Source organism: Dendrobates tinctorius, unplaced genomic scaffold (assembly GCF_039654945.1).
Source record: "Dendrobates tinctorius isolate UK_male_01 unplaced genomic scaffold, ASM3965494v1 ptg000158l, whole genome shotgun sequence".
NCBI lineage: Eukaryota > Metazoa > Chordata > Amphibia > Anura > Dendrobatidae > Dendrobates > Dendrobates tinctorius.
In genome coordinates, this window is record NW_027361825.1 from 21,309,902 (window position 1) to 21,335,903 (window position 26,002).

Sequence of the window (26,002 nt, forward strand, 5' to 3'; positions counted from 1 at the left end):
GTAATAACTCAGGAATGCTTCAACGGATCCTAGCGATTCTGAGATTGTATTTTCGTGACATATTGGGCTTCATGTTAGTGGTAAAATTAGGTCAATAATTTTTGCGTTTATTTGTGAAAAAATCAGAAATTTGGCGAAAATTTTGAACATTTTACAATTTTCAAATTTTGAATTTTTATTCTGTTAAACCAGAGAGTTATGTGACACAAAATAGTTACTAAATAACATTTCCCACATGTCTACCTTACATCAGCACAGTTTTTGGAAACAAATTTTTTTTTTGTTAGGAGGTTATAAGGGTTAAAATTTGACCAGCAATTTCTCATTTTTACAACAAAATTTACAAAACCATTCTTTTAGGGACCACCTCACATTTTAAGTCAGTTTGAGGGGTCTATATGGCTGAAAATACCCAAAAGTGACACTATTCTCAAAACTGCACCCCTCGAGATGATCAAAGCCTTATTCAAGAAGTTTATTAACCCTTCAGGTGTTTCACAGCAGCAGAAGCAACATGGAAGGAAAAAATGAACATTTAACTTTTTAGTCACAAAAATGATCTTTTAGCAACAATTTTTTTATTTTCCCAATGTTGTCCAATTTGTCCTGAGTACGTTGAAACCCCTATGTGGGGGGAACCACTGTTTGGGCGCACGGCAGGACTCAGAAGGGAAGGAGCGCCATTTGCCTTTTTCAATGGAAAATTAGCTCCAATCATTAGCGGACACCATGTTGTGTTTTGGAGAGCCCCTGTGTGCCTAAACTTTGGAGCTCCCCCACAAATTACCCCATTTTGGAAACTAGACCCCCTAAGGAACTTTTTTAGATGCATAATGAGCACTTTCAACCCCCAGGTGCTTCACAAATTGATCCGTAAAATTGAAAAAGTAGTTTTTTCACAAGAATTTTCTTTTAGCCTCAATTTTTTCATTTTCACATGGGCAACAGGATAAAATGGATCCTAAAATTTGTTGGGCAATTTCTCCTGAGTACACCAATACCTCATATGTAGTCATAAACCACTGTTTGGGCGCACGGCAGGGCTCGGAAGGGAAGGAGCGCCATTTGACTTTTTGAATGGAAAATTAGCTCCAATAGTTAGCGGACACCATGTCGCGTATGGAATGCCCCTGCGTGCCTAAACATTGGAGCTCCACCACAAGTGACCCCATTTTAGAAACTATGCCCCCCAAGGAACTTATCTAGATGTGTGGTGAGCACTTTGAACTCCCAAGTGCTTCACAGAAGTTTATAACGCAGAGTCGTGAAAATAAAAAGTAATTTTTTTCCTCAAAAAATTATTTTTTAGCCCGCAATTTTTTATTTTCACAAGGGTAACAGGAGAAACTGGACCCCAAAAGTTGTTGTCCAGTTTGTCCTGAGTACGCTGGTACACCATATGTTGGGGGAACCACTGTTTGGGCACACGTCAGGGCTCGTAAGGAAAGTAGTGATGTTTTGAAATGCCGACTTGATGGAATAGTCTGTGGGAGTCATGTTACGTTTGCAGAGCCCCTGATGTGCGTAAACAGTAGAAACCTCCCACAAGTGACACCATTTTGGAAACTAGACCCCCCAAGGAACTTATCTAGATGTGTGGTGAGCACTTTGAACCCCCAAGTGCTTCACAGGAGTTTATAACGCAGAGCCGTGAAAATAAAAAAATATTTTTTTTCCTCAAAAATTATTTTTTTAGCCCACAATTTTTTATTTTCACAAGGGTAACAGGAGAAAAAGGACCCCAAAAGTTGTTGTCCAGTTTGTCCTGAGTACGCTGGTATCCCATATGTAGGGGTGAACCACTGTTTGTGCGTACGGCAGGGCTCATCAGAAGGGAAGGAGCGCCATTTGACTTTTTGAATGGAAAATTAGCTCCAATCATTAGCGGACACCATGTCGCATATGGAGACTCCCTGTGTACCTAAACATTGGATTTCCCCCACAAGTGACCCCATTTTGGAAACTAGACCCCCCCAAGAAACTTAACTAGATTTGTGGTGAGCACTCTGAACCCCCAAGTGCTTCACAGAAGATTATAACGCAGAGCCATGAAAATAAAAAATAATTTTTTTTCCGCAAAAATGATTTTTTTAAGTCTTCAATTTTTTATTTTCCCAAGGGTAACAGAAGAAATTAGACCCCCAAAGTTGTTGTGCAATTTTTCCTGAGTACGCTGATACCCCATATGTTGGGGTAAACCACTGTTTGGACACACATCAGGGCTCGGAATGGAGGGAGCACTGTTTGACTTTTTGAACGCAAAATAGGCTGGAATCAATGGTGGCGCATTTGTCACGTTTGGAGATGCCCTGATGTGCCTAAATAGTGGAAACCCCTAAATTCTAACTCAATCCTAACCCCAACACACCCCTAACCCTAATCCCAACTCTAACCCTAGCCACAAGCCTAACCCTAATCCCTACCCAACCCTAATCTTAACCCTAATTCCAACGCTAACCCTAATTCCAACCCAAACCCTAATTCCAACCCTAACCATAAATCCAACCCTAACCCTAATTCTAACCCTAACCCTAATTCTAACCCTAACCCTAATTCTAACCTTAACCCTAACCCTAATGGAAAAATAAAAATATTTTATTTATTTTATTATTTGTCTCTACCTATGGGGGTGATAAACGGGGGGTTTATTTACTTTTTTTTTATTTTGATCACTGTGATAGAGTTTATCACAGTGATAAAAATGTACCTGCAGTGAATGAATGAATCTGCGGCCAGCAGATTCGGCGGGCGCACTGCGCATGCGCCTGCCATTTTGGAAGATGGAGCCCATGAAGAAATCCGGGAGGGACACAGGGACATAGGAGGTTCCAGGGGGCTGAGGGGGGGATTGGAAGGCAGGTGAAGCTGAGGGCAGGGGAGGGGGAGCAAATACTGACGGCGGCAGCAGATCGCCGCCGTCAGTCAGTGGCGGGGGCTGATTGCCCCCATCAGTTGGTGGGGGTCAGATCAAGGTCTCCAACCATGGTCGATGTTATTACAGCATCAGCCATGGCTGGATAGTAATATTTCATCAAATTTCATTGGTGAAATATTACAATCGCTCTGATTGGCTGTTTCACTTTTAACAGCCAATCAGTGCGATCGTAGCCATGGGGGGGCTAAGCCACCCCCCATAGGGTGAAGTACAAAGCCTTCTGTACCTGCGGGTCGGGTGAACTTTCAGTAACCCCGGTCACCCGACTGTTTTGATTACACTGGTCAACAGCATTTTTGGTGCCAAAGATATTTCATCGAATTTAGGGTATTTTTGGGGTGCTGATTCTGAATATGTCATCAGTTTTGCCAGATTGGCTCAAGTTTTTGAGATTTTTGGTATCTTATTTATAGCACTTGTTGGTAAATGCGACGCATCATCTCATTAATTTCTTTGGATTAGTACTTGAACTGAGCAGTTCTCAATATAGTTTTGTGTTAATTAGTGTTCTAAAAGTTTGTTCATAGCTTGATTTTTGCACTAACTTTATGTTGTTGTCTGTTTTCCAGTGAAAAGCATGAACTCATCAAGAAGAAGTTGTCTTAACGATCCAGACTCATTCTGTTACATTTGTGGTGAATACACACTGCCAAAACATAGAAGAAACATAACAGACTTCGTAAAAAAAGTGTATTTTGCCTATTTTGGGGTTATGCTTGGGGACCAAGACAAGTTTTGGGCACCACACATAGTGTGCAAAGCATGTATCGAATTATTACGAAAATGGAGCAAAGGACAAAGAAAAAGCTTCAAATTTGGTGTTCCAATGGTGTGGAGAGAGCCAAAAAATCATCATGATGACTGTTATTTATGGTAAACACAGGTACAGGCACATCTTCACAATGAGGGACAGGCCTTCTTGCAGATTCCATGTTACTCCCATTTTCGTTTCTTATGCTTATTGAATCCTTGCACTTGCACTGCACAGAAATAACAGTCATCATGATGATTTTTTGGCTCTCTCCACACCATTGGAACACCAAATTTGAAGCTTTTTCTTTGTCCTTTGCTCCATTTTCGTAATAATTCGATACATGCTTTGCACACTATGTGTGGTGCCCAAAACTTGTCTTGGTCCCCAAGCATAACCCCAAAATAGGCAAAATACACTTTTTTTACGAAGTCTGTTATGTTTCTTCTATGTTTTGGCAGTGTATATTCACCACAAATGTAACAGAATGAGTCTGGATCGTTAAGACAACTTCTTCATGATGAGTTCATGCTTTTCACTGGAAAACAGACAACAACATAAAGTTAGTGCAAAAATCAAGCTATGAACAAACTTTTAGAACACTAATTAACACAAAACTATATTGAGAACTGCTCAGTTCAAGTACTAATCCAAAGAAATTAATGAGATGATGCGTCGCATTTACCAACAAGTGCTATAAATAAGATACCAAAAATCTCAAAAACTTGAGCCAATCTGGCAAAACTGATGACATATTCAGAATCAGCACCCCAAAAATACCCCAAATTCATTAAAATATTTTGGACACCAGAAAAAAAATTTTTTTTCGTTGACCTGTGTTATGTAACCGAGGAGGATAACAGGGGAATAAACAAGGCAACCAGATAACCAGAGAGTTTGGTAGCTTAGCGGATTGAAGACCCCTAAACTGACAACACAACTAGAATTAGCCGTGGGACGTACTGTACCTACGATGCCCTAGACGCCTCGGCACAGCCACATAATTAACTAAGCCTAAAGAGAGAAATGGGAAAGCTAAACTGCCCCGGAGTAGAACCCCAAAGGAATAGATAGCCCCGAACATATATTGCCGGTGAGACAAGATGAAACACAAAACACAGGCAGAGAATAGTGTAAGCAAATGATGGGGCCCAAACTGTCTAGATAGAACAGGACAGGAAAGGATACTGTCTGCAATCACGCAAAAAACCCTAAGAAAAATCCACGACGTTTGATATACAAAAATACTGAGGCCATATGACCTCTCCCCCACTATATCAGAACTCTGCTGTGAACTGGTTACTAAAAAGACTAACATATGCTGTGGCATATGGAACAGGGTCCAGCACAGGTCCCAGCAGGGAACCAGGCTGAACTACACCAGCTAAGCAACAATCAGAGACAAGCAAAAATGGATCCAATGCAAAAAAAGATTCAAGAAGACAAATAACTTATCTGAAAGATGCAGGACAGAGCAGGAGATAAGCAGACTTCAAAATATGCTCAGGAAGCAAACCAAATCACCGGCAATAGTTGAGGGAAGGTTGTTCACTTAAATCTCCCCAGTCTGTAACACCTGACCTCCAACAATCATCTTGTTCAGGTGATTGACTTGTGTCAGCTAGACCAGCTCCATTACCCGCAGCAACCACCAGAGGGAGCCCCAACTCAGAAGCCAGGTCAAAAGTGTTCGCAACACCTGACCCACAGGAATGCGATCAAATCATGACCCCACATAGGCGTCATAGGCGGATTGGCACCAACTTTCATGACACCTACATGGCATCAAAGGTCGGGAAGGGGTTAAGAGCTGCCATCACCAGATCACACATATAGCCAGTAGCTTTTGTTTTGGCCAAAAGATTTGTTTTAATATGCCACCACAACAAGGTAGACTCTTTTGGCCGGGCCCTACTCTACTCTAACCTATTAAAGATTTGTTAAAATATGCAATACAATTTAGGTATATTTTTATTTATTTTTAAATGTTTAAAAAGACCAATATTATCACATACAAGGGACAAATACCATCGTACCATGACCAAATCACATATTACCAACACATGGTGACCAATAATACCACATACAAGGAACAAATACCACCACACCATGACCAGACCACATATTACCACCACATAGTGACCAAATAATATCAAATAAAAGGGACAAATACCACCACACCATGACCAGATCACAAATTACCACCACATAGTGACCAAATAGCAGAAAATACAAGGAACAAATCCCGCCACACCATGGCCGGACAACATATTACCACCACATAGTGACTGAATACTAAAAAAGCACAATACTAATATCACCATAAGTGCCATTATACACAGATCTGTACTTAGTATGCAGTGTCCTGGTACAGGTAATACAGTGATTACTGGTGACATTATACAGAGGAGCTCTGTATATAGTGTATAGTGTACAAGTAATACAGTGATTACGGGTGACATTATACACAGGAGCTCTGTAAACAGTATCAGTGTATAGGTTATACAGTGATCAATGATATTATACACAGGAGCTCTGTATATAGTGTCAGTGTAAAGGTAATACAGTAATCACTGGTGACATTGTACACAGGACCACTGTATATAGTGTCAGTGTACAGATAATACAGTGATCATCAGTGACCTTGTACACGGGACCTCTGTATATAGTATACAGTGTATTGTGTCAGTGTAGAGGTAACACACTAACTCACCAGTGATGTCTCTAGGTGAAGTCCTTCATCTTCACTTTTCATCTTCATCCAGCATAGACTGTCATCACTTCTTCCAGCCAGGGTTCGTCTCTGCAGGAAATAACACAGTTATCTAGAGCACTGCTTGCAGATCACATTACTTCTATGCTACACCAAATGAAGAAAAAAGGCAACATAGTGTTGCTCTGCACAGTAACAGGACTGCCCCCTCCAATTAAAACAGTATCCTCAAAAAATTAAATAATTACATCACTGCAGTAATAATTTCCCTTAATTAGCCCCTATGATAATAATATCCCCCATCCTGACCCCGATGTGTCTCATTCCTGCCATATGTTCTCTCATCCTGCCCTCATGAGTATCCATTCTGCCCCATGTGATGTTCAATCCTGCCCCATCTGTCCCTTGATCCTGCCCCATCTGTCCCATGATCCTGCCCCATCTGTTGCATGATCCTGCTCCATCTGCCCCATGATCCTGCCTCATCTGTCTCCATCGTGTAAATCCTGCCCCATGATACTGCACCATGTGTCTCCATCCTGCTCCATGATCCTGCACCATGTATCTCCATCCTGCCCCATCTGTCTCCTTCCTGACCCATATTCCTGCACCATCTGTCTCCATCCTGCCCCCCTGTTTTTTAATCCTGCCCCCTGTGTTTCCATCCTGCCCCGTGTCTCTATTCTGCCCCCTGTGTCTCCATTCTGCCCCCCGTGTCCCCATCCTTCCCCGGTGTCTCCATCTTGCCCCCATGTCTCCATTCTGCCCCTGGCTTGTCTCTTCTTTCAATAAAAATTTACAAAAACACTTTCTCCTTACCTGGCCGTGCTCCAGCACCAACGTTCCACCCCAGGCATTTCAAGCACGTACTCGCCGGTGAATGACAATGATGTCATACCGGCAACGTGCGCGCTGACGTCAGCTGCCAGCCTCCAACTAGCTAACGGCTTTTAGCTATTGCAGCGGCAGAAGCCTGCCGCTGGGGCACGATGACTAGAAGAGACAGGGCCCGATGCTGGCCCCCTCTGCTCACTGGGCCCCATACGCCAGTCAGGACAGTTATGCCCTGATGGCAATGTAAGGGGATAGAGAAATGTTGTTGTTCTTTTACCATATATTAATGCATATATATTATTATATTCTGGTACTGCTACACTTATAGTGTATTACCGCTATCTATTCAATTGGTACTGCTACATCATATGGTGTATTACCATTACTGTCAAATGTGTACTGTTTTGCATTTTATAAGAATAGGGTAAGCGTTGCTCACGGGTTTGGCCACTAGATGGGGGGCATTCCAGTGTACACGGTTCATAGTAAACACATAGTTAAGTGTAGGTGGGGCTGCTGCATAGTAAGGTAGTGTACAGTGCTAGCTTGAGTCAAAGGGCCAAAGGCACTCAAAGGGTCCATATGGGCTATAGTTCCAGAACGCTGCAGCAACCACGAAACGTTTAAGAGTGAAGCCCAGCTCACCACAGCACAGCACCATACAACAGCGGGCCAGCGCAGCTGGGGGCCAGAAATAGTACTAAGATGTGTCAACTCATTACTTGGGTTTTAGGATCGGGACGGAACAGCCAAGGGAACCCACGGAAACAGTGAGTGCAGACAGTGACAAAGCGGGGCCAGCACAGTGGACAGAACATTGTAACAGGTCGCTCTCTCAGAAGCTACTGACTGCAGGTATTAATGATCTTTTTTCTGGGGTGAAACAGACCGAGGGATGCATATCCGTAGTGGAGCTGTATAGAGAGAATGTTGAGAAACCGTCAGGGACGGTCTGACCGGGGTCCACACTGAGTAGCCGTGAAAAAAGCGCAGGGAATGTGAAGGAACCTTGCGATGTAAAACCTGTTGTTAATGCTGTGGAAACTTTGGAAGTGCTGTGTAACAAGACAAGTTAAGATGTTCTTGTTAAAGTTGTGAAAGACTGTGTCTCAGTTAATCGGGAATTACCCAGGAACGGTCTCCCACTGCATAGGGAGGACCCAGAAGGAACTGGACCAGGAGACACAGGTATGCTGATAAATGCATGCGAATTTTCTGTGAGGGGAGGCCAGGACAACAGAGCCCCGGAGCCTCGGCTACGACTACAGTCCTGGCTGAACCTTACAGCGGCCCTGCGCGAAGGCAACAAAGCAGGCAACGAGGAGACGGTGGTACTAAAATCAACAACTATTTATTCAATTAACTCAATTAAAAGGGAATAGATCAAATGGTTAAAATAAAACAAGTTATGTTACAGGAAAAATACAATAATTCAGATGGACAGAATATTGTCACAATATTTTGTACACACTATTGTTCTATTACGACCATTAAGTAACTGTTATCGTCAGCGGTGTCTTAGTCCTAATACCACATCTTCAATGGCTTCACTGTCACTACTGGGCCCGTCACCGATGTCTCTAGGCAACACAAAACACCACACAGACCCTAACGGGAGTCGATGATGCTACCCGCTAGGTCGCAAGTTCCAGATTTATGTGTTACTCAGCACACTAGTCACACTAGCAGCCTTCGTTTCCTGAAACAAGCCCGTGTTCCAAGGTAGGGACCTTGTAGCAACGTCTACACTGGAAGCGACGGCTCACACGAATGTCCCTCCACTGTGGCCTAGTCGTCTCTCAGTCCTGGTTCTGCTCACTAGGCTCAGGTCTCTCGGCTCTGGTCTCTCTCGGGTCTTTACTCGGATCCGTTCTCTCAACTTCTTTACATGGATCTGGTCTCGCAGGTCATTTACTCAGATCTGGTCTCTCGACTCCTTTACTCAGATATCCTTCTTAATCAGGTTTGTAGGCCTCCTTACCATTTCAATTCTGCTCATAAATTTTCTATGGGATTGAGATGAGGATTTTTTTTGACCACTCCATGACCTTCACTTTGTTGCCCCTAAGCCATTTTAACCACACTTTGGAAGTAATCTTGAGGTCATTGTCCTTTTGGGAGATAAATTAACACAGCAGGTTTAACATCTTGAGATGTTGCTTCAGTATCTCCACATAGTTGTCCTTATTCAATGAATTGTGATGTGCACCAGTCCCTCTGGAAGAAAAGTACCAACCTCAACAAGATGCTACCAACGCACCCCATGCTTCACAGTTGGGATTGTGTTCTTTAGCTTGCAAGCTTTCCCCTTTTTCTTCCATACATAATGATGGTCATTATGGCTGAGCAGTTCCATTTTTGTTCTAACAGACCAGAGGACATTTCTCCAAAAGTCCCAACGAGCATCTGTAACCTGGCTTTTGTATGGTGGCTTTGGTGAAGAGGCCACTGCTGGTAAAATATGTCACTTATAAATTACAAACTACATAGGTACAGTACAGACCAAAAGTTTGGACACACCTCATTCAAAGAGTTTTCTTTATTTTCATGACTATGAAAATTGTAGATTCACTCTGAAGGCATCAAAACTATGAATTAACACATGTGGAATTTTAGAATTAACAAAAAAGTGTGAAACACCTGAAAATATGTCTTATATTCTAGGTTCTTCAAAGTAGTCACCTTTTGCTTTGATTACTGCTTTGCACACTCTTGATGAGCTTCAAGAGGTAGTTACCGGAAATGGTCTTTCAACAGTCTTGAAGGAGTTTCCATAGATGCTTAGCACTTGTTGGTCCTTTGGCTTCACTCTGTGGTCCAGCTCACCCCAAACCATCTTGACTGGGTTCAGGTCTGGTGACTGTGGAGGCCAGGTCATCTGGCGTAGCACCCCATTACTCTCCTTCTTGGTCAAATAGCCCTTACACAGCCTGGAGGTGTGTTTGGGGTCATTGTCCTGTTGAAAATAAATGATGGTCCAACTAAACGCAAACCGGATGGAATAGCATGCCGCTGCAAGATGCTGTGGTAGCCATGCTGGTTCAGTATGCCTTCAATTTTGAATAAATCCCCAACAGTGTCACAAGCAAAGCACCCCCACACCTCCTCCTCCATGCTTCATGGTGGGAACCAGGCATGTAGAGTCCATCCGTTCACCTTTTCTGCGTCGCACAAAGACACAGTGGTTGGAACCAAAGATCTCAAATTTGGACTCATCAGACCAAAGCACAGATTTCCACTGGTCTAATGTCCATTCCTTGTGTTCTTTAGCCCAAACAAGTCTCTTCTGCTTGTTGCCTGTCCTTAGCAGAGGTTTCCTAGCAGCTATTTTACCATGAAGGCCTGCTGCACAAAGTCTCCTCTTAACAGCTGTTGTAGAGATGTGTCTGCTGCTAGATCTCTGTGTGTGTTAGGCGTCGGGTTCCTGCAGCAGCACAGCGGGAATCTAGAGCCTTGCATCCAGCAGTCTCCCACAGGAATGCAGAGCCTTGCATCCAGCAGCCTGCACAGCAATCTCGGCATCCCAGACGCTCTGCTCAGACCAGCTCTGTAAGACTGGTTGTTGCTGCCACCTCTGGGTCAGCAATAGCAGCGCAGGCTGTCCTGCAGCAAGCCACTTCAGAGGTTCTCTCGTCGCGCTACTGGGCATGCTCACGAAACGATTCCCCATTGGAGATCGGGAGTCACGTGCTGAGGTCCTTCTACTGATCTGATTGGTCCATCTCAGAGATCTGGAAGGTCCCGGAAGCGCACGGCTATAAAAGGCCCGCATGGCCGCTCGGCCATGCGCTAGTATAGACTCTAATTGCTACTGTGTGGATGGTGATGGATGTATGGACTGCAAATGACTGATTAAGATTCCCCTCCCTCTGATATTACAAGTGCATTTAGGGATCTAGTTATAGAGTCAGCGCCAGTCAGTGGCAAGTTATCGGCCACACGGCACATCCTCCACAGTGCTAGCGTCCGACAGTGCACCCCTCTTGGGCACTGTCACATTGCGGCTGGGTCTGTAGCAGCACTAGTTGGCGTCCGCGGTAGCGACGCCGCACGCACAGTAGGTCTAGACGGACATTGCCCTGAGTCTTGGGTGTAGTCCTGTGACCACATACCGTGCGTGCACTCCGCTGAGTCCTGTGAGGTCAACAGGCTCTGCATTTATGTTCATGCCTTAAGCGACTCTGTGAATCAACAGAGTACGCCCAGCACACATCGGGTGACCTTATAACCCGCGTGTGCTATACCGCCATATAGCGCGTCTGCCATTGCCTATCAGCGGTTTTAACACCTACTGCACGGTGGACCCCGGGCGGCGAACGCACTTTCTATTATTTAATATTTAGCGCGTTCCGCCGTCCCTAACATTATACTAGCGCTAGGGTCTAGCTAGTAATGTGGACCTGCAGCAGCTACGGCAGTACATTCGGCAGCTGGAGAGCAGGTTGGCGGCTATCGAGAGCTCCACCTCAGCTGCGAATGCTACAGTGGCCGCTGCACAGGCAGTCGCAGAGGCTGTCTCACATGTGCCCACACCCACGCCAGTGCCGACAATGTCCCGCCTCCCTTTGCCCGATAAATTTTCTGGCGACAGCGCCGCCTTCAGGGGTTTCGTGAGCCAGTACTCTATCCAGCTTGAGTTACTGGCGAGTCCCTACAGAGCGGGCTAAGGTGAGGTTTATCGTCTCCCTCTTGTCGGGTATGGAGTTAGAATGGGCCACGCCGCTGTAGGAGCGTGGTGACCCCGTGGTTCTGAACGCTGCTCAGTTGCTCACCTTTCTAAAACAGGTTTTTTTGGGACCACGGGTCACTCACGACACCTCTCTCCAGCTATTAGCTTTAACACAGGGCTCCCTCTCGGTCAGCCACTACGCCGTTCGTTTTCGGACACTGGCTTCCGAGTTGGAGTGGCCTGATAAGGCACTCGTCCCTGTGTTCTGGAGGGGTTTGGCGGAGCATGTCAAAGATGCTCTAGCTACCAGGGAGGTTCCCGTAACTCTGAAGGAGTTGATTACTATCTCCACCCGCATTGATCTCCGTTATATTAAGCGCGGGTTGGAGCGAGCTCAATCCAGACAGAGGATTAGGTTGGCTCCTGCCTTCTCTGTACCTCTTGAACCCACGGAGGTGTCTCACACCGGCTTTAAGCCGCGTCCGGTGCGAAGATCCGCATGCTGTTATCAGTGCCGGCAGTTCGGTCACTCGGCTAACACGTGTCCACAGCGGTCGAAAAAACGATTACACCCGTTGGTCATAGGAGGGGGGCCTATCTGATATGAAGCCCTTTTCTCCCAAACGGGTATTCCGAGGGACGTTAGATAGCGGTGCTTCCATCTGGGAGGTAGAGGTCACGGTGGGACTCCAGGGCAGAAGGAAATTTCATGTCTTCATCCTTTGCCCAAAAGCACGCTATCACCGCTGGTACTACTGCCCCATCCCATGACTATCAGGGTGATTAATGGAGTGCCTTTACCATCTCAGGTCACCCACCAGATGGCACCTTTTGGTCTCTCTATCTCACCATCTCACCACAAGACCTTGTCCCTGTTCATTTTGCCAGATGGCATCGACCAGGTGCTTCTTGGAGTTCCCTGGCTCCGTTACTATTCCTCTCATATTGATTGGTCTTCGGGGAATATACTGGTTTGGAGCAAGGACTGTGAGGGGAGGTGCATGAGAGGCAGTGTCCAAGTAGCCCCACAGAAGTGCCCGCGGACCTTTCCACGCTTCCTACACACTACCGGCTGTATGCGGACGTTTTCTCCAAAAAGTCTGCGGAAACGCTTCCGCCGCACCGTCCATACGATTGCCCGACAGACCTATTGCCAGGCGCGGAGCCTCCTAGAGGCCGCGTGTATCCTCTATCTCTCCACGAGACGGAGGCTATGTCACAATATATCCGGGAGAACCTGACAAGAGGTTTTATCAGAAAATCGGTGTCGCCGGCTGGTGCAGGAATCTTCTTTGTGAAGAAGAAGAGTGGAGAGTTGCGCCCCTGCATTGACTACAGAGGTTTCAACGCCATTACTGTAAAAAACAAATTCCCTCTTCCTTTGATCTCTGAGCTGTTTGACAGGTTGCGAGGGGCCCGGATCTTTACGAAATTGGATCTACGGGGGGCCTACAACTTGATCCACATACGCGAAGGAGACGAGTGGAAGCAGGGCCGCCATCAGGGCATCACTGCCCTGACTGGCGTATGGGGCCCGGTGGGCAGAGGGGGCCCGCATCGGGCCCAGTCTCCTCTGCTCACCGGGCCCCTACCGGCAGGTAAACTGGGCCCTTAGCGAGGCGCTGCGGGTGGCAGCTAAATGCTATTGACATGCGGGCCCGCTGGCCCGCACGTCAATAGTTAACAGCCGCCAGCCAATCGGAGGCTGGCAGCTGACGTTAGCTGCAGCGCACACATCGCCAGCGCCTGATGTCACTGTCAGTTGCTGGCTAGAGCGCGCTTCAGCAGCTTAGAGAGACGGAGCCTCGCCCGCCGATGGAGCACGGCCAGGTAAGGAGAACTTGTTTTTTTGCTTTTCTTTTGACAGCGGCGATCCGGGGGGCCCGGGGCGGAATGCTGGACATGGAGCAGAATGCTGGACTGGGGCAGAATGCTGGACTGGGGCAGAATGCTGGACAAGGGGCAGACTGCTGGACATGGGGTAGAATGCTGGACTGGGGCAGAATGCTGGACAAGGGGCAGAATGCTGGACTGGGGCAGAATGCTGGACATGGGGCAGAATGCTGGACTGGGGCAGAATGCTGGACATAGGGCAGAATGCTGGACTGGGGCAGAATGCTGGACATGGGGCAGAATGCTGGACATAGGGCAGAATGCAGGACTGGGGCAGAATGCTTGACATGGGGCAGAATGCTGGACTGGGGCAGAATGCTGGACATGGGGCAGAATGCTGGACTGGGGCAGAATGCTGGACATGGGGCAGAATGCTGGACAGGGGTAGAATGCTGGACTGGGGCAGAATGCTGGACATGGGGCAGAATGCTGGACTGGGGCAGAATGCTGGACATGGGGCAGAATGCTGGACTGGGGCAGAATGCTGGACATGGGGCAGAGTGCTGGACATGGGGCAGAATGCTGGACTGGGGCAGAATGCTGGACATGGGGCAGAAGGCTGGACTGGGGCAGAATGCTGGACATGGGGCAGAATGCTGGACTGGGGCAGAATGCTGGACATGGGGCAGAATGCTGGAGACTGGGGCAGAATGCTGGAGACTGGGGCAGAATGCTGGAGACTGGGGCAGAATGCCAGACGTGGGGCAGAATTCTGGACATGGGGCAAAATACTGGAGACTGGGGCAGAATGCTGGACATGGGGCAGAATGCTGGACATGGGGGCAGAATGCTGGAGACTGGGGCAGAATGCTGGACATGGGGCAGAATGCTGGAGACTGGGGCAGAATGCTGGAGACTGGGGCAGAATGCTGGAACCTGGGGCAGAATTCTGGACATGGGGCAGAATGCTGGACATGGGGCAGAATGCTGGACGCTGGGGACAGAATGCTGGACACTGGGGGCAGAATGCTGGATGCTGGGGGCAGAATGCTGGACGTTGGGGGCACGGAGCATGATTGGAGACACTGGGTAGAATGGAGATACGGGGCATGATTGGAGACAGATGGGGCAAGGTTGGAGACAGATCGCACAGGATCATGTGGCAGGATGGATATGATGGAGATCATATGGGGAAGAATGTATACTCATTAGGATGGGATGGGAGAACATATGGCTGAAGACAGGAATGAAACACATGGGGGTCAGGATGGGGGATATTATTACCATAGGGGCTAATTAAGGGATATTATTACTGCAGTGATGTATTTAATTTTTTTGAGGATACTGTTTTAAATGGGGGGACGGTCCTGTTACTGTGCAGAGCAACACTATGTCGCCTTTTTTTTCTTCATGTGGTGTAATGCAGAAGTTGGGAAAAAATAAGTAATGTATTCTGCAAGCGGAGCTCTAGATAACTGTGTTATTTCCTGCAGAGACGAGCCCTGGCTGGAAGACGTGATGGTGATCTGTGCTGAATGAATGAAAAGCAAGGATGAAGGACTTCACCGAGAGACATCACTGGTGAGTTAGTGTATTACCTGTACACTGACACTATACATTGTAACACTATATACAGAGGTCCTGTGTATAATGTCACCAGTGATCACTGTGTTACCTATACATTATATACAGAGCTCCTGTGTATAATGTCATTGATGACTATATTACCTGTACACAGACACTGCATACAAAATACAGATCTCCTGTGTATAATGCCACTTATGGTGATAGTATTATGTTTTTTTATTAATGATCAGTATTGTACAGTAGTATTCAGTCACCATGTGGTGGTAATATGTGGTCTGCGCATGGTGCGGTGGTATTTGTCCCTTGTATGTGATATTATTTGGTCACTATGGTAGTAATATGTGGTCTGGTCCTGGTGTGGCAGAATTTGTTCCTTGTATGTGGTATTATAGGTCACTATGTGGTGGTAATATGTGGTCTGGACATGGTGTAGCGGTATTTGTTCCTTGTATGTGATATTATTGGTCACTTTAAAAATTGAAAAATAAATAAAAATATACCTAAACATATTTTAACAAATATTTAATAGGTTACAGTAGAGTAGAGCCCGGCCAAAAGTGTCTACTGTTATGAATGGGTCACCGAGGAGGAACAACAAAAAGCTAAGTCCCAGAAAACCAGAGAGGTTGGTCACTATGCAGATTGCAGATCCCTGATCTTAACCACACAACTAACAGTAGCAGTGGAGCGTTCCTACGCTGTTCCTAGACGCCTCGTCACCGCCGGAGGACTACATAAACCTAAAGCAAGAAAAGGGAAAACTAACTGCCCCAGAGCAGACCCCAAAGGAAAAGACAGCCCCCACACATGTATTGTTGGTGAAGCAAGATGAAAACACATACACAGGCAGGAAAATAGGCTGAGCAAACGATGGGGCCCGTCTAACTAGAAAGGACAGGAAAGGAAAGCCACTGTCTGCAATCTGCCAAAAAAACCCTACCAAAAATAACGTCCAACACGTCTGATAGCAAAATTAACCCTGAAGTCACTAGACTTCTCCCACTATATCAGCACTCTGAAATATTCTGAAACAGAGCAAAAAGAGGCCAATCTAATAAGGGACAAAAAGGCAAATTGGCAAATACAGATAAATAGGAGTGGAAGTTCAGCATAGCCCCAGCAGGGGCAAGCTGACCACACAAGAAACTGAATTGACCAAGAAGCGCAAGTGTGAACATTAGCAAAAAAAACAAACTTAACTTAAGAAGACTGGAAGAGAGCTGAAGTCCAAGACCTGAGAAGCAGACTGAATCACCAGCAGCAGGATAGGGCGTCGGCTGTCTTATATCCAGTCTGATACTCCAGAGATCCAATCGTTATCCTTCTCATCAGGTGGCAGATCACTACCACTTAAACCAACCTCACTACCTCCTGTCACCATCAGAGGGAGAACGGAAGGAGAACTCTCAACTGGAGGAGCAGAAAATGAGCTCATAACAGTACCCCCCTTGAGGAGGGGTCACCGAACCCTCATCCATGCCACCAGGCCGATCAGGATGGGCCCGGTGAAAAGCACAAACCAATTTATTGGCATGAATATCAAAGGCAGAGACCCAAGAATTATCCTCCTGGCCATAACCCTTCCATTTGACCAAATACTGGAGTCTCCGTCTAACCAGACGAGAATCCAATATTTTCTCTACCTCATATTCCACATTGCCTTTAGCCAATATAGGGTCAGGAGGTGCCGCCACAGGAACTACTGGCTCAACAAACCTCTTCAATAGTGACTTGTGAAATACGTTATGGATTTTGAACGTAACTGGAAGAGCCAATCGAAAAGAAACAGGATTAAGAATCTCCAAAATCTTATAAGGTCCAATAAATCTGGGCTTAAATTTTGGAGAGGCAACCTTCATAGGAATATTCTTAGATGACAACCAAACCATATCACCTACTTTAAACCGGGGACCAATGGTCATATGCCGGTTGGAAAAACGCTGGGCCTTTTCCTGAGAGAGTGACAACTTATCCACCACTTGGTCCCATATCTGCTGCATTCTCACAACCACAGTGTCCAAACCTGGGCAAGATGAAGATTCCACTTGCCCTGAAGAGAATCGATGATGAAACCCAAAATTACAGAAAAAGGTTGACATCAAAGTGGCAGAACTAGCTCTATTGTTCAAAGCAAATTCGGCCAAGGGCAAAAATGAGACCCAATCATCTTGATCAGCAGATATAAAACATCTTAAATAAGACTCCAGGGTCTGGTTTGTTCTCTCAGTCTGCCCATTGGTCTGGGGATGAAACGCGGAGGAGAAGGATAACTGAATTCCCAGATTGGAACAAAAGGCTTTCCAGAATCTGGAAACAAACTGGACCCCTCTATCGGACACAATGTTCTCAGGAATCCCGTGCAACCGAACCACCTGCTGCAAAAACAAGGGTACCAACTCAGCGGAAGATGGCAACTTTGGGAGTGGTACAAGATGGACCATCTTCGAAAATCTATCACAAATCACCCAGATAACAGTCATTCTCTGAGAGACAGGAAGATCAGAAATAAAATCCATTGAGATATGGGTCCATGGCCTCTTGGCCACCGGCAGGGGCATCAGCAACCCACTAGAATGAGAACAGGGTTTAGACCGAGAACAAGTCCCACAGGACTGTACAAAATTCCTGATTTCACGAGATAAGGCAGGCCACCAAAACGACCGACTCACCAAATCTCTGGTACCAAAAATACCCAGATGACCAGCCAATGCGGAGCAATGGACTTCAGACATCACTCTCTTTCTCTACTGGTCAGGAACATACAATCTTCCCATAGGGCAAGGCTCAGGTTTATCCTCCTGAAATTCCTCCAGGGCGCGTCTCAAATTGGGCGAAATGGCAGAAAGAACTACCCCCTCACCTAGGATGGTAGTAGGCTCGGTCACATTAAGAGAATCAGCAAAGAAACTCCTAGAAAGGGAGTCTGCCTTAACATTCTTAGTGCCCGGAAGAAAAGAGACCACAAAGTTAAAACGCGTGAAAAGCAAGGCCCATCTAGCCTGTCTAGGATTCAAGCGTTTGGCCGACTCCAGATAAATCAGATTCTTGTGATCGGTGAGGACCACAAATTGATGTCTAGCTCCCTCCAACCAATGTCTCCACTCCTCAAATGTCCATTTCATGGCCAACAATTCCCGATTCCCCACATCATAGTTGCGTTCAGATGGGGAAAACTTTCGAGAAAAGAAGGCACAGGGATTCATCTCAGAAGTCACAGGGTCTTTTTGAGACAAAACAGCTCCTGCACCAATCTCAGAAGCGTCTACCTCCACTTTAAATGGAAGTGAGACATCAGGTTGCTGTAAAACTGGAGCTGAAGTAAATCTCCGCTTAAGCTCCTGAAATGCTGAGACAGCCTCAGGAGACCAATTCAGCACATCAGCTCCCTTCTTGGTCAGATCAGTCAGTGGTTTGACAATACTAGAAAAATTACCTATAAATTTACGATAGAAATTAGAAAAACCCAAAAACTTCTGGAGAGCCTTCAAAGACGTAGGCTGAACCCAATCATAAATGGCCTGTACCTTGGCCGGGTCCATTTCAATAGTCGATGGAGACAAGATAAATCCCAAAAATGAAATCCTCTGTACACCAAAGAGGCACTTCGATCCCTTAACAAACAGGGAATTCTCCCTCAAAATCCGGAACACAGGCCGGACATGTTCCACATGGGAATCCCAATCACTAGAAAAGATCAAAATATTATCAAGATAGATGATCAAAAACTTATCCACAAAGTCTCGGAAAATATCATTCATAAAGGACTGGAAGACAGAAGGGGCATTAGAGAGCCCAAAAGGCATCACCAGGTACTCAAAATGTCCCTCCGGAGTATTAAACGCCATCTTCCATTCATCCCCGTGCTTGATGCGAATAAGATTATACGCCCCCCTGAGGTCAAGCTTAGTAAACCAGCAGGCACTCTTAACTCTGGAGAATAAATCAGACATCAGAGGTAACGGGTACTGATATTTAACCGTCATCTTGTTAAGGGAACGATAATCAATACACGGTCTTAATGAACCATCTTTCTTGGCCACAAAAAAAAACCCAGCGCCTAAAGGTGACGAGCATGGTCTAATATGACCCTTCTCCAACGACTCCTTAATATAGGATCGCATAGCATCATGTTCGGGTACAGATAAGTTAAAAAGCCGACCCTTGGGAAATTTACACCCAGGCATCAACTCAATTGCACAGTCATAACTCCTATGAGGAGGCAAAGACGCAGACTTAGGCCTGTTTCACACTCCAGTTTTTTGTTGTCAGTTAAAATCCGCCAAAATGGCGGAAAGCGGATCCGCTGTTAACTGAAGTGAATGGATGGCAGCGGACCGGTTCTTTGACAGATCCGTTGGCTGAAGAATTTTAAAGGAACCGCAGTCCGGGGACGAGAGAGAGAGAGAATTTTTACTATCCGCCAGAAAGGGTTAAATTTCCGGCTGAGATCATTCCTCCGGGCATGCGCAGTACAGAAATGCGGATCCTTCAGCCAAAAAAACGTTACAAGCTCCGTCCGGGCATGTCGGCGGACGCAAAAAAATTGGCGGATCCGCAAAAAAACGGATCCAACGGATGGCCATCCGTCAAGATCCGCCAGTAATGCAAGTCAATGGGGAAAAAAAACGGATTCGCCAAACAAAATGGTGGATCTGTTTTTTTAGGAAAACGGCGGATCTTGACTGATGGAAAAAAACTGAAGTGTGAAACAGGCCTTACTCTCACTAAATACATGAGAGAAATCAGCCAGATAATCAGGAATATCATGAGACTGAGGAGAGGTGGAGAAAACAGAAGCGTCCCTAAGAACACACTGACAACCCCAACTCACCACAGACACAGATTTCCAATCCAAAACTGGGTTATGAGTTTGCAACCAGGGGAACCCCAGAACAATAGTATCATGCAAATTATGCAGCACCAAAAATTTACAATTTTCTTGGTGGTCTGGGGCAACTCGCATAATCACCTGGGTCCAAAACTGAGGTTTACTCTCCGCCAAAGGAGTGGCATCAATACCCCTCAAAGGAATAGGCGTCTGCAGAGGCATCATGAACAAACCACAATGTTTAGCAAAGTCCAAATCCATCAGATTCAGAGCTGCTCCTGATTCCACAAAAGTTTCAGTGGAAAATGTGGACAAGGAGCAGATCAGAATAATTGCCAAAAGGAATTTAGGTTGTATACTGCCCACAGCAAATGTGTGTGCAAAACGTTTCTCTCGTTTAGGGCAGAAAGAAATAGTATGAGAGGCGTCTCCACAGAAAAAAAACAGCTTATTACGCCTTCTAAACTCCCGACATTGCACCCTAGACAAAACCCCATCACATTGCATAGGTTCAGACATTTGTTCAAGAGGTGGCAGCGCCTCCCGCGTAGTTTTACATTCACGTAAACGCCGATCAGCTTGAATGGCTAATGACATAGAGCCATCCAGACCAGAAGGAACAGGAAATCCCACCATAACATCTTTTACGGTCTCTGACAAATCTTTCCGAAAGAGAGCCACAAATGCACTATCATTCCATGTAGTAAGGACCGCCCACTTTTGGAATTTTTGACAGTACAACTCTGCAGGATCCTGACCCTGGTCTAATGCCAACAGGGTTCTCTCAGCTTGATCAACAGCATTAGGTTCATCATACAACAACCCCAAGGCTTGAAAAAATGCATCTATATTAGTCAAAATATGATTTTCAGGTGTCAGAGAAAAAGCCCAATCCTGGGGATCGCCGCGCAGCAAGGAGATGACAATTTTAACTTGCTGCACAGAGCTTCCTGATGAATTAGGCTTCAAGGCAAGAAATAATTTACAATTATTCCCAAAATTCAGAAATTTAGACCGATCCCCAGAAAACACATCAGGAGTAGGAATCTTAGGTTCAGCAGCATGTGACTGAATGAGGTAGGTGGAAATTCCCTGCACTTCAGCAGCAAGTTGCTCCACACGATCAGACAATTGCTTGATCTCCATTAGAAAAAAAAAAAAATCCTCCTACGGCCTCAGAGAAAAAGAGGAAAAAATATACATATAAAAAAAAAAAAAATTCTGACACTTTTTTCCCCCTTTTTTTTTCTTTCTACAATTCCTTCCTGCTTTTGAGTACCCTAGAATCTGCGGTATGGCTGGTGATTCTGTTATGAACGGGTCACCGAGGAGGAAAAAAACAACAAGCTAAGTCTCAGAAAACCAGAGAGGTTGGTAACTATGCAGATTGCAGATCCCTGATCTTAACCACACAACTAGCAGCAGTCGTGGAGCGTTCCTACGATGGTCCTAGACGCCTCGTCACAACCAGAGAGCTACATAAGCCTAAAGCAGGAAAAGAGGAAAACTAACTGCCCCAGAGCAGACCCCAAAGGAAAGACAGCCCCCCACATGTATTGACGGTGAAGCAAGATGAAAACACAAACAAAGGCAGGAAAATAGGCTGAGCAAACGATGGGGCCCGACTAACTAGAAAGGACAGGAAAGGAAAGCCACTGTCTGCAATCTGCCAAAAAACCCTACCAAAATAATGTCCAACACGTCTGATAGCAAAATTAACCCTGAAGTCACTAGACTTCTCCCACTATATCAGAACTCTGAAATATTCTGAAACAGAGCAAAAAGAGGCCAATCTAATAAGGGACAAAAGGCAAATTGGCAAATACAGATAAATAGGAGTGGAAGGTCAGCATAGCCCCAGCAGGGGCAAGCTGACCACACAAGAAACTGAATTGACCAACAAGCGCAAGTGTGAACATTAGCAAAAAACAAACTTAACTTGAGAAGACTGGAAGAGAGCTGAAGTCCAAGACCTGAGAAGCAGATTGAATCACCAGCACCAGGATAGGGCGTCGACTGTCTTATATCCAGTCTGATACTCCAGAGATCCAATCGTTATCCTTCTCATCAGGTGGCAGATCACTACCACTTAAACCAACCTCACTACCTTCTGTCACCACCAGAGGGAGAACGGAAGGAGAACTCTCAACTGGAGGAGCGGAAAATGAGCTCATAACAGTCTACCCTGTTATGGTGGCGGCTTTAAAAAAAACTTTTGTCCAAAGCAAAAGCTGCCGGCTATATGTGTGATCTGGTGATAGGAACTGTTAATGTGTGATAGGTGAGAAGTGGAGTTTTTCCAAGAGAAAGCGGTGGGACTGTGGACAGTTTGAGGGATGGAGGCGGGGCTGGGTGGAGCCTGGGCGGAGTCTCAAGGGGGCCCAGAAAATTTTGCCAGTATGGGGCCCCGAAATTCCTAGTGGCAGCCCTGAGTGGAAGACAGACTTTAATACCAGGGATGGCCGCTACGAGTATTTGGTCATGCCCTTCGGCCTCTGTAATGCGCCTGCTGTCTTCCAGGACTTCGTAAATGATGTCTTTCGTGATATGCTTTCCACCTCGGTGGTGGTATATCTGGATGACATTCTCATCTTTTCTCCAGATTTGACCTCTCACCGGAGAGACGTAAGCAAGGTCTTCGACCGTTTGCGTTGCGGGCGAATTCTCTCTTCACCAAGCTGGAGAAATGCCAGTTTGAGCAGGAGTCCTTGCCGTTCCTGGGCTACATCATCTTGGCCCAGGGGTTGGCTATGGATCCTGCCAAATTGCAAGCAGTAATGGACTGACAGGAGCACCATTCTTTGAAAGTGGTGCAGCGCTTTTTGGGGTTCGTTAATTATTATCGTCAGTTCATTCCCCATTTCTCCACACTGGAAGTTCCTTTGGTCGCTCTCACCAAGAAATGAGCCAATCCTAAGGTTTGGTCAGAGCAGGTCTCCACGGCCTTTTCTTCCCTGAAGTCCCATTTTGCCAGTGCTCCTATCCTCCACCGTCCCGATGTGGATAAACCCTTTATCCTAGAGGTGGATGCATCATCCATCGGTGCAGGAGCAGTCCTTTTCCAGAAGGATGCTCAAGGTCGGAAGCATCCCTGCTTCTTTTTCTCAAAGACCTTCTCATCGGCAGAGAGGAATTACTCCATCGGGGACAGGGAGTTGCTGGCCATGAAACTGGCCTTTTCTGAGTGGAGACATCTCCTGGAGGGAGCCTGGTTTCCCTTCCAGGTGTACACTGACCATAAAAACCTGGTCTATTTGCAAACGGCCCAGCGCTTGAACTCTCGTCAAGCTTGGTGTTCGCTCTTCTTCTCCTGCTTCCGATTCACCTTGCACTATCTGTCTGGAGAGAAGAACGTCCATGCGGATGCTCTCTCTCACTCGGTGGTCTCAGCGGAGGAAGAGGAGGCTGAGCCTTGGCTAATCATCCCCACGGAGAGCCTGAGGACCGTGGCTCCGGTCGCTCTTGAGGCAGTTCCGCCGGGCAAGACCTTTGTCCCTCCTCGTCTGCGGCCAGAGGTCCTCAAGTGGGCACAAACATCCAGGGTGGGTGGTCACATTGGCATTAAGCAGACCACACAACTCCTGGCAAGGTCTTATTGGTGTCCGCACATGGCTCGGGACACAAAAGAGTACATTCAAGCATGCGTCTCTTGTGCTCGGAACAGGTCCTCTAGGTAGAGGCCAGCTGGGTTACTGTACCCCTTGCCGGTGGCAGACAGACCCTGGGAGATGGTCGGCATGGACTTTGTGGTCGGCCTGCCCAAGTCCGGTGGCAGCACGGTCATCTGGGTGGTTACTGATCATTGTTCTAAAATGGTGCATCTGGTGCCACTCGCGCGGCTGCCTTCCGCTCGCGGTCTCGCCGCACTGTTCATAAGGCATGTTTTTCGTTTGAACGGTATGCCAGACAAAATAGTCCGTGACCAAGGTCCCCAATTTGCATCTCGGTTTTGGAGGGAGCTCTGCAGTCTACTCAGTATCGAGCTAAACTTGTCCTCCGCCTATCATCCCGAGACGAACGGGTTGGTTGAGAGAGCCAATCAAACTCTGGTCACGTACTGCGACATTTTGTCTCTGCCAGGCAGGATGACTGGGCATCCTTACTACCGTGGGCTGAATTTGCCCTGAATAATGCAGTGGCTGATTCCACTGGTCAGACGCCGCTCCTTCTTAATTGCGGCCAGCATCCGCGCGTCCCTGTCCCGATGCCAGTGTCTTCCACTGATTCCAGGGTGGCAGACTGGGCAGTGGAGGCTCGCGACATTTGGGATCGCACCCAGGATGCTATTCGAGCCTCTAAAGAGAGAATGAGAGTGTCAGCCGACACACATCGGCGTCCCGCTCCAACTTTTGCCCCTTGCGACTTGGTGTGGCTCTCTGCCCGAAATATCAAGCTGCGGGCCGAGTCCTCCAAGTTTGCTCCGCGATACATTGGTCCCTTCAAAGTTCTCGAGCGCATCAGCTCAGTGGTCTACCGTCTGGCTATTCCACCACACTTGGCTATCTCTGACGTCTTCCACGTTTCCCTTCTCAAGCCTGTTCACATGGCTCGGTTTTCCGAGTCATCTGCCGGGACATCAGACCTGTCCTCGGATGAGTTTGAGGTCAACGCCATTGTGGGACGCAGGATTGTGGTAAAAAATTTTATTTGGTGGACTGGAAGGGTCATGGTCCTTAGGCCCATACCTGGGAGCCAGTGGAGAACATTCACACCCCTCTCCTGATCATGGCATTTGAGCGTACTGAGGCTCAGAGGGGAGGGGGCCCTAGGAGGGGGGTAATGTTAGGCGTTGGGTTCCTGCAGCTGCACAGCGGGAATCCAGAGCCTTGCATCCAGCGTTCTCCCATTCTCCACCGACCGCTCAGGAGCCTGCACAGCAATCTCAGCGTCCCAGACGCTCTGCTCAGACCAGCTCTGGAGGACTGGTTGTTGCTGCCACCTCTGGGTCAGCAATAGCAGCGCAGGCTGTCCTGCAGCAAGCCACTCCAGAGGCTAAGTTCTCTCGTCGTGCTACTGGGCATGCTCACGAGACGATTCCCCATTGGAGATCGGGAGTCACATGCTCAGGTCCTTCTCCTGATCTGATTGGTCCATCTAAGAGATCTGGAAGGTCCCGGAAGCGCACGGCTATAAAAGGCCTGCATGGCCGCTCGACCATGCGCTAGTATACACTCTAATTGCTACTGTGTGGATGGTGATGGATGTATGGACTGCAAATGACTGATTAAGATTCCCCTGCCTCTGATATTACGAGTGCGTTTAGGGATCTAGATATAGAGTGAGCGCCAGTCAGTGGCAAGTTATTGGCCACACGGCACATCCTCCTCCACAGTGCTAGTGTCCGACAGTGCACCCCTCTTGGGCACTGTCGCATTGCGGCTGGGTCAGTCGCCGCGCTGCTGTAGCAGCACTAGTTGGCGTCCGCAGTAGCAACGCCGCATGCACGGTAGGTCTAGACGGACATCACCCTGAGTCTTGGGTTTAGTCCTGTGACCACATACCGTGCGTGCACTCCGCTGAGTCCTGTGAGGTCAACAGGCTCGGCATTTATGTTCATGCCTTAAGCGACTCTGTGAATCAACAGAGTACGCCCAGCGCACATCGGGTGACGTTATAACCCACGTGTTCTATACCGCCATATAGCGTGTCTGCCATTGTCTAGCAGCGGTTTTAACACCTACTGTACGGTGGACCCCGGGCGGCGAACGCACTTTCTATTATTTAATATTTAGTGCGTTCCGCCGTCCCTAACAGTGTGGCATTGTCTCTAATCTGAGCCGCTGTTAACTTGCGATTTCTGAGGCTGGTGACTCGGATGAACTTATCCTCCGCAGCAGAGGTGACTCTTGGTC

General features: G+C 47.0%; 1 protein-coding gene across 1 annotated transcript in view; it reads left to right on the forward strand.

Annotated features, from left to right (window-relative positions):
- The first annotated feature begins 15,121 nt into the window (after window positions 1–15,121).
- Window positions 15,122–26,002, forward strand: part of CAPN12 (calpain 12) — a 104,192-nt gene continuing 93,311 nt past the window's right edge. The window contains exon 1 of the mRNA XM_073549057.1: window positions 15,122–15,316. Within this exon, the coding sequence (XP_073405158.1) occupies window positions 15,275–15,316 (42 nt within the window). The 5' untranslated portion in view covers window positions 15,122–15,274. The remainder of the gene's footprint in view (window positions 15,317–26,002) is intronic.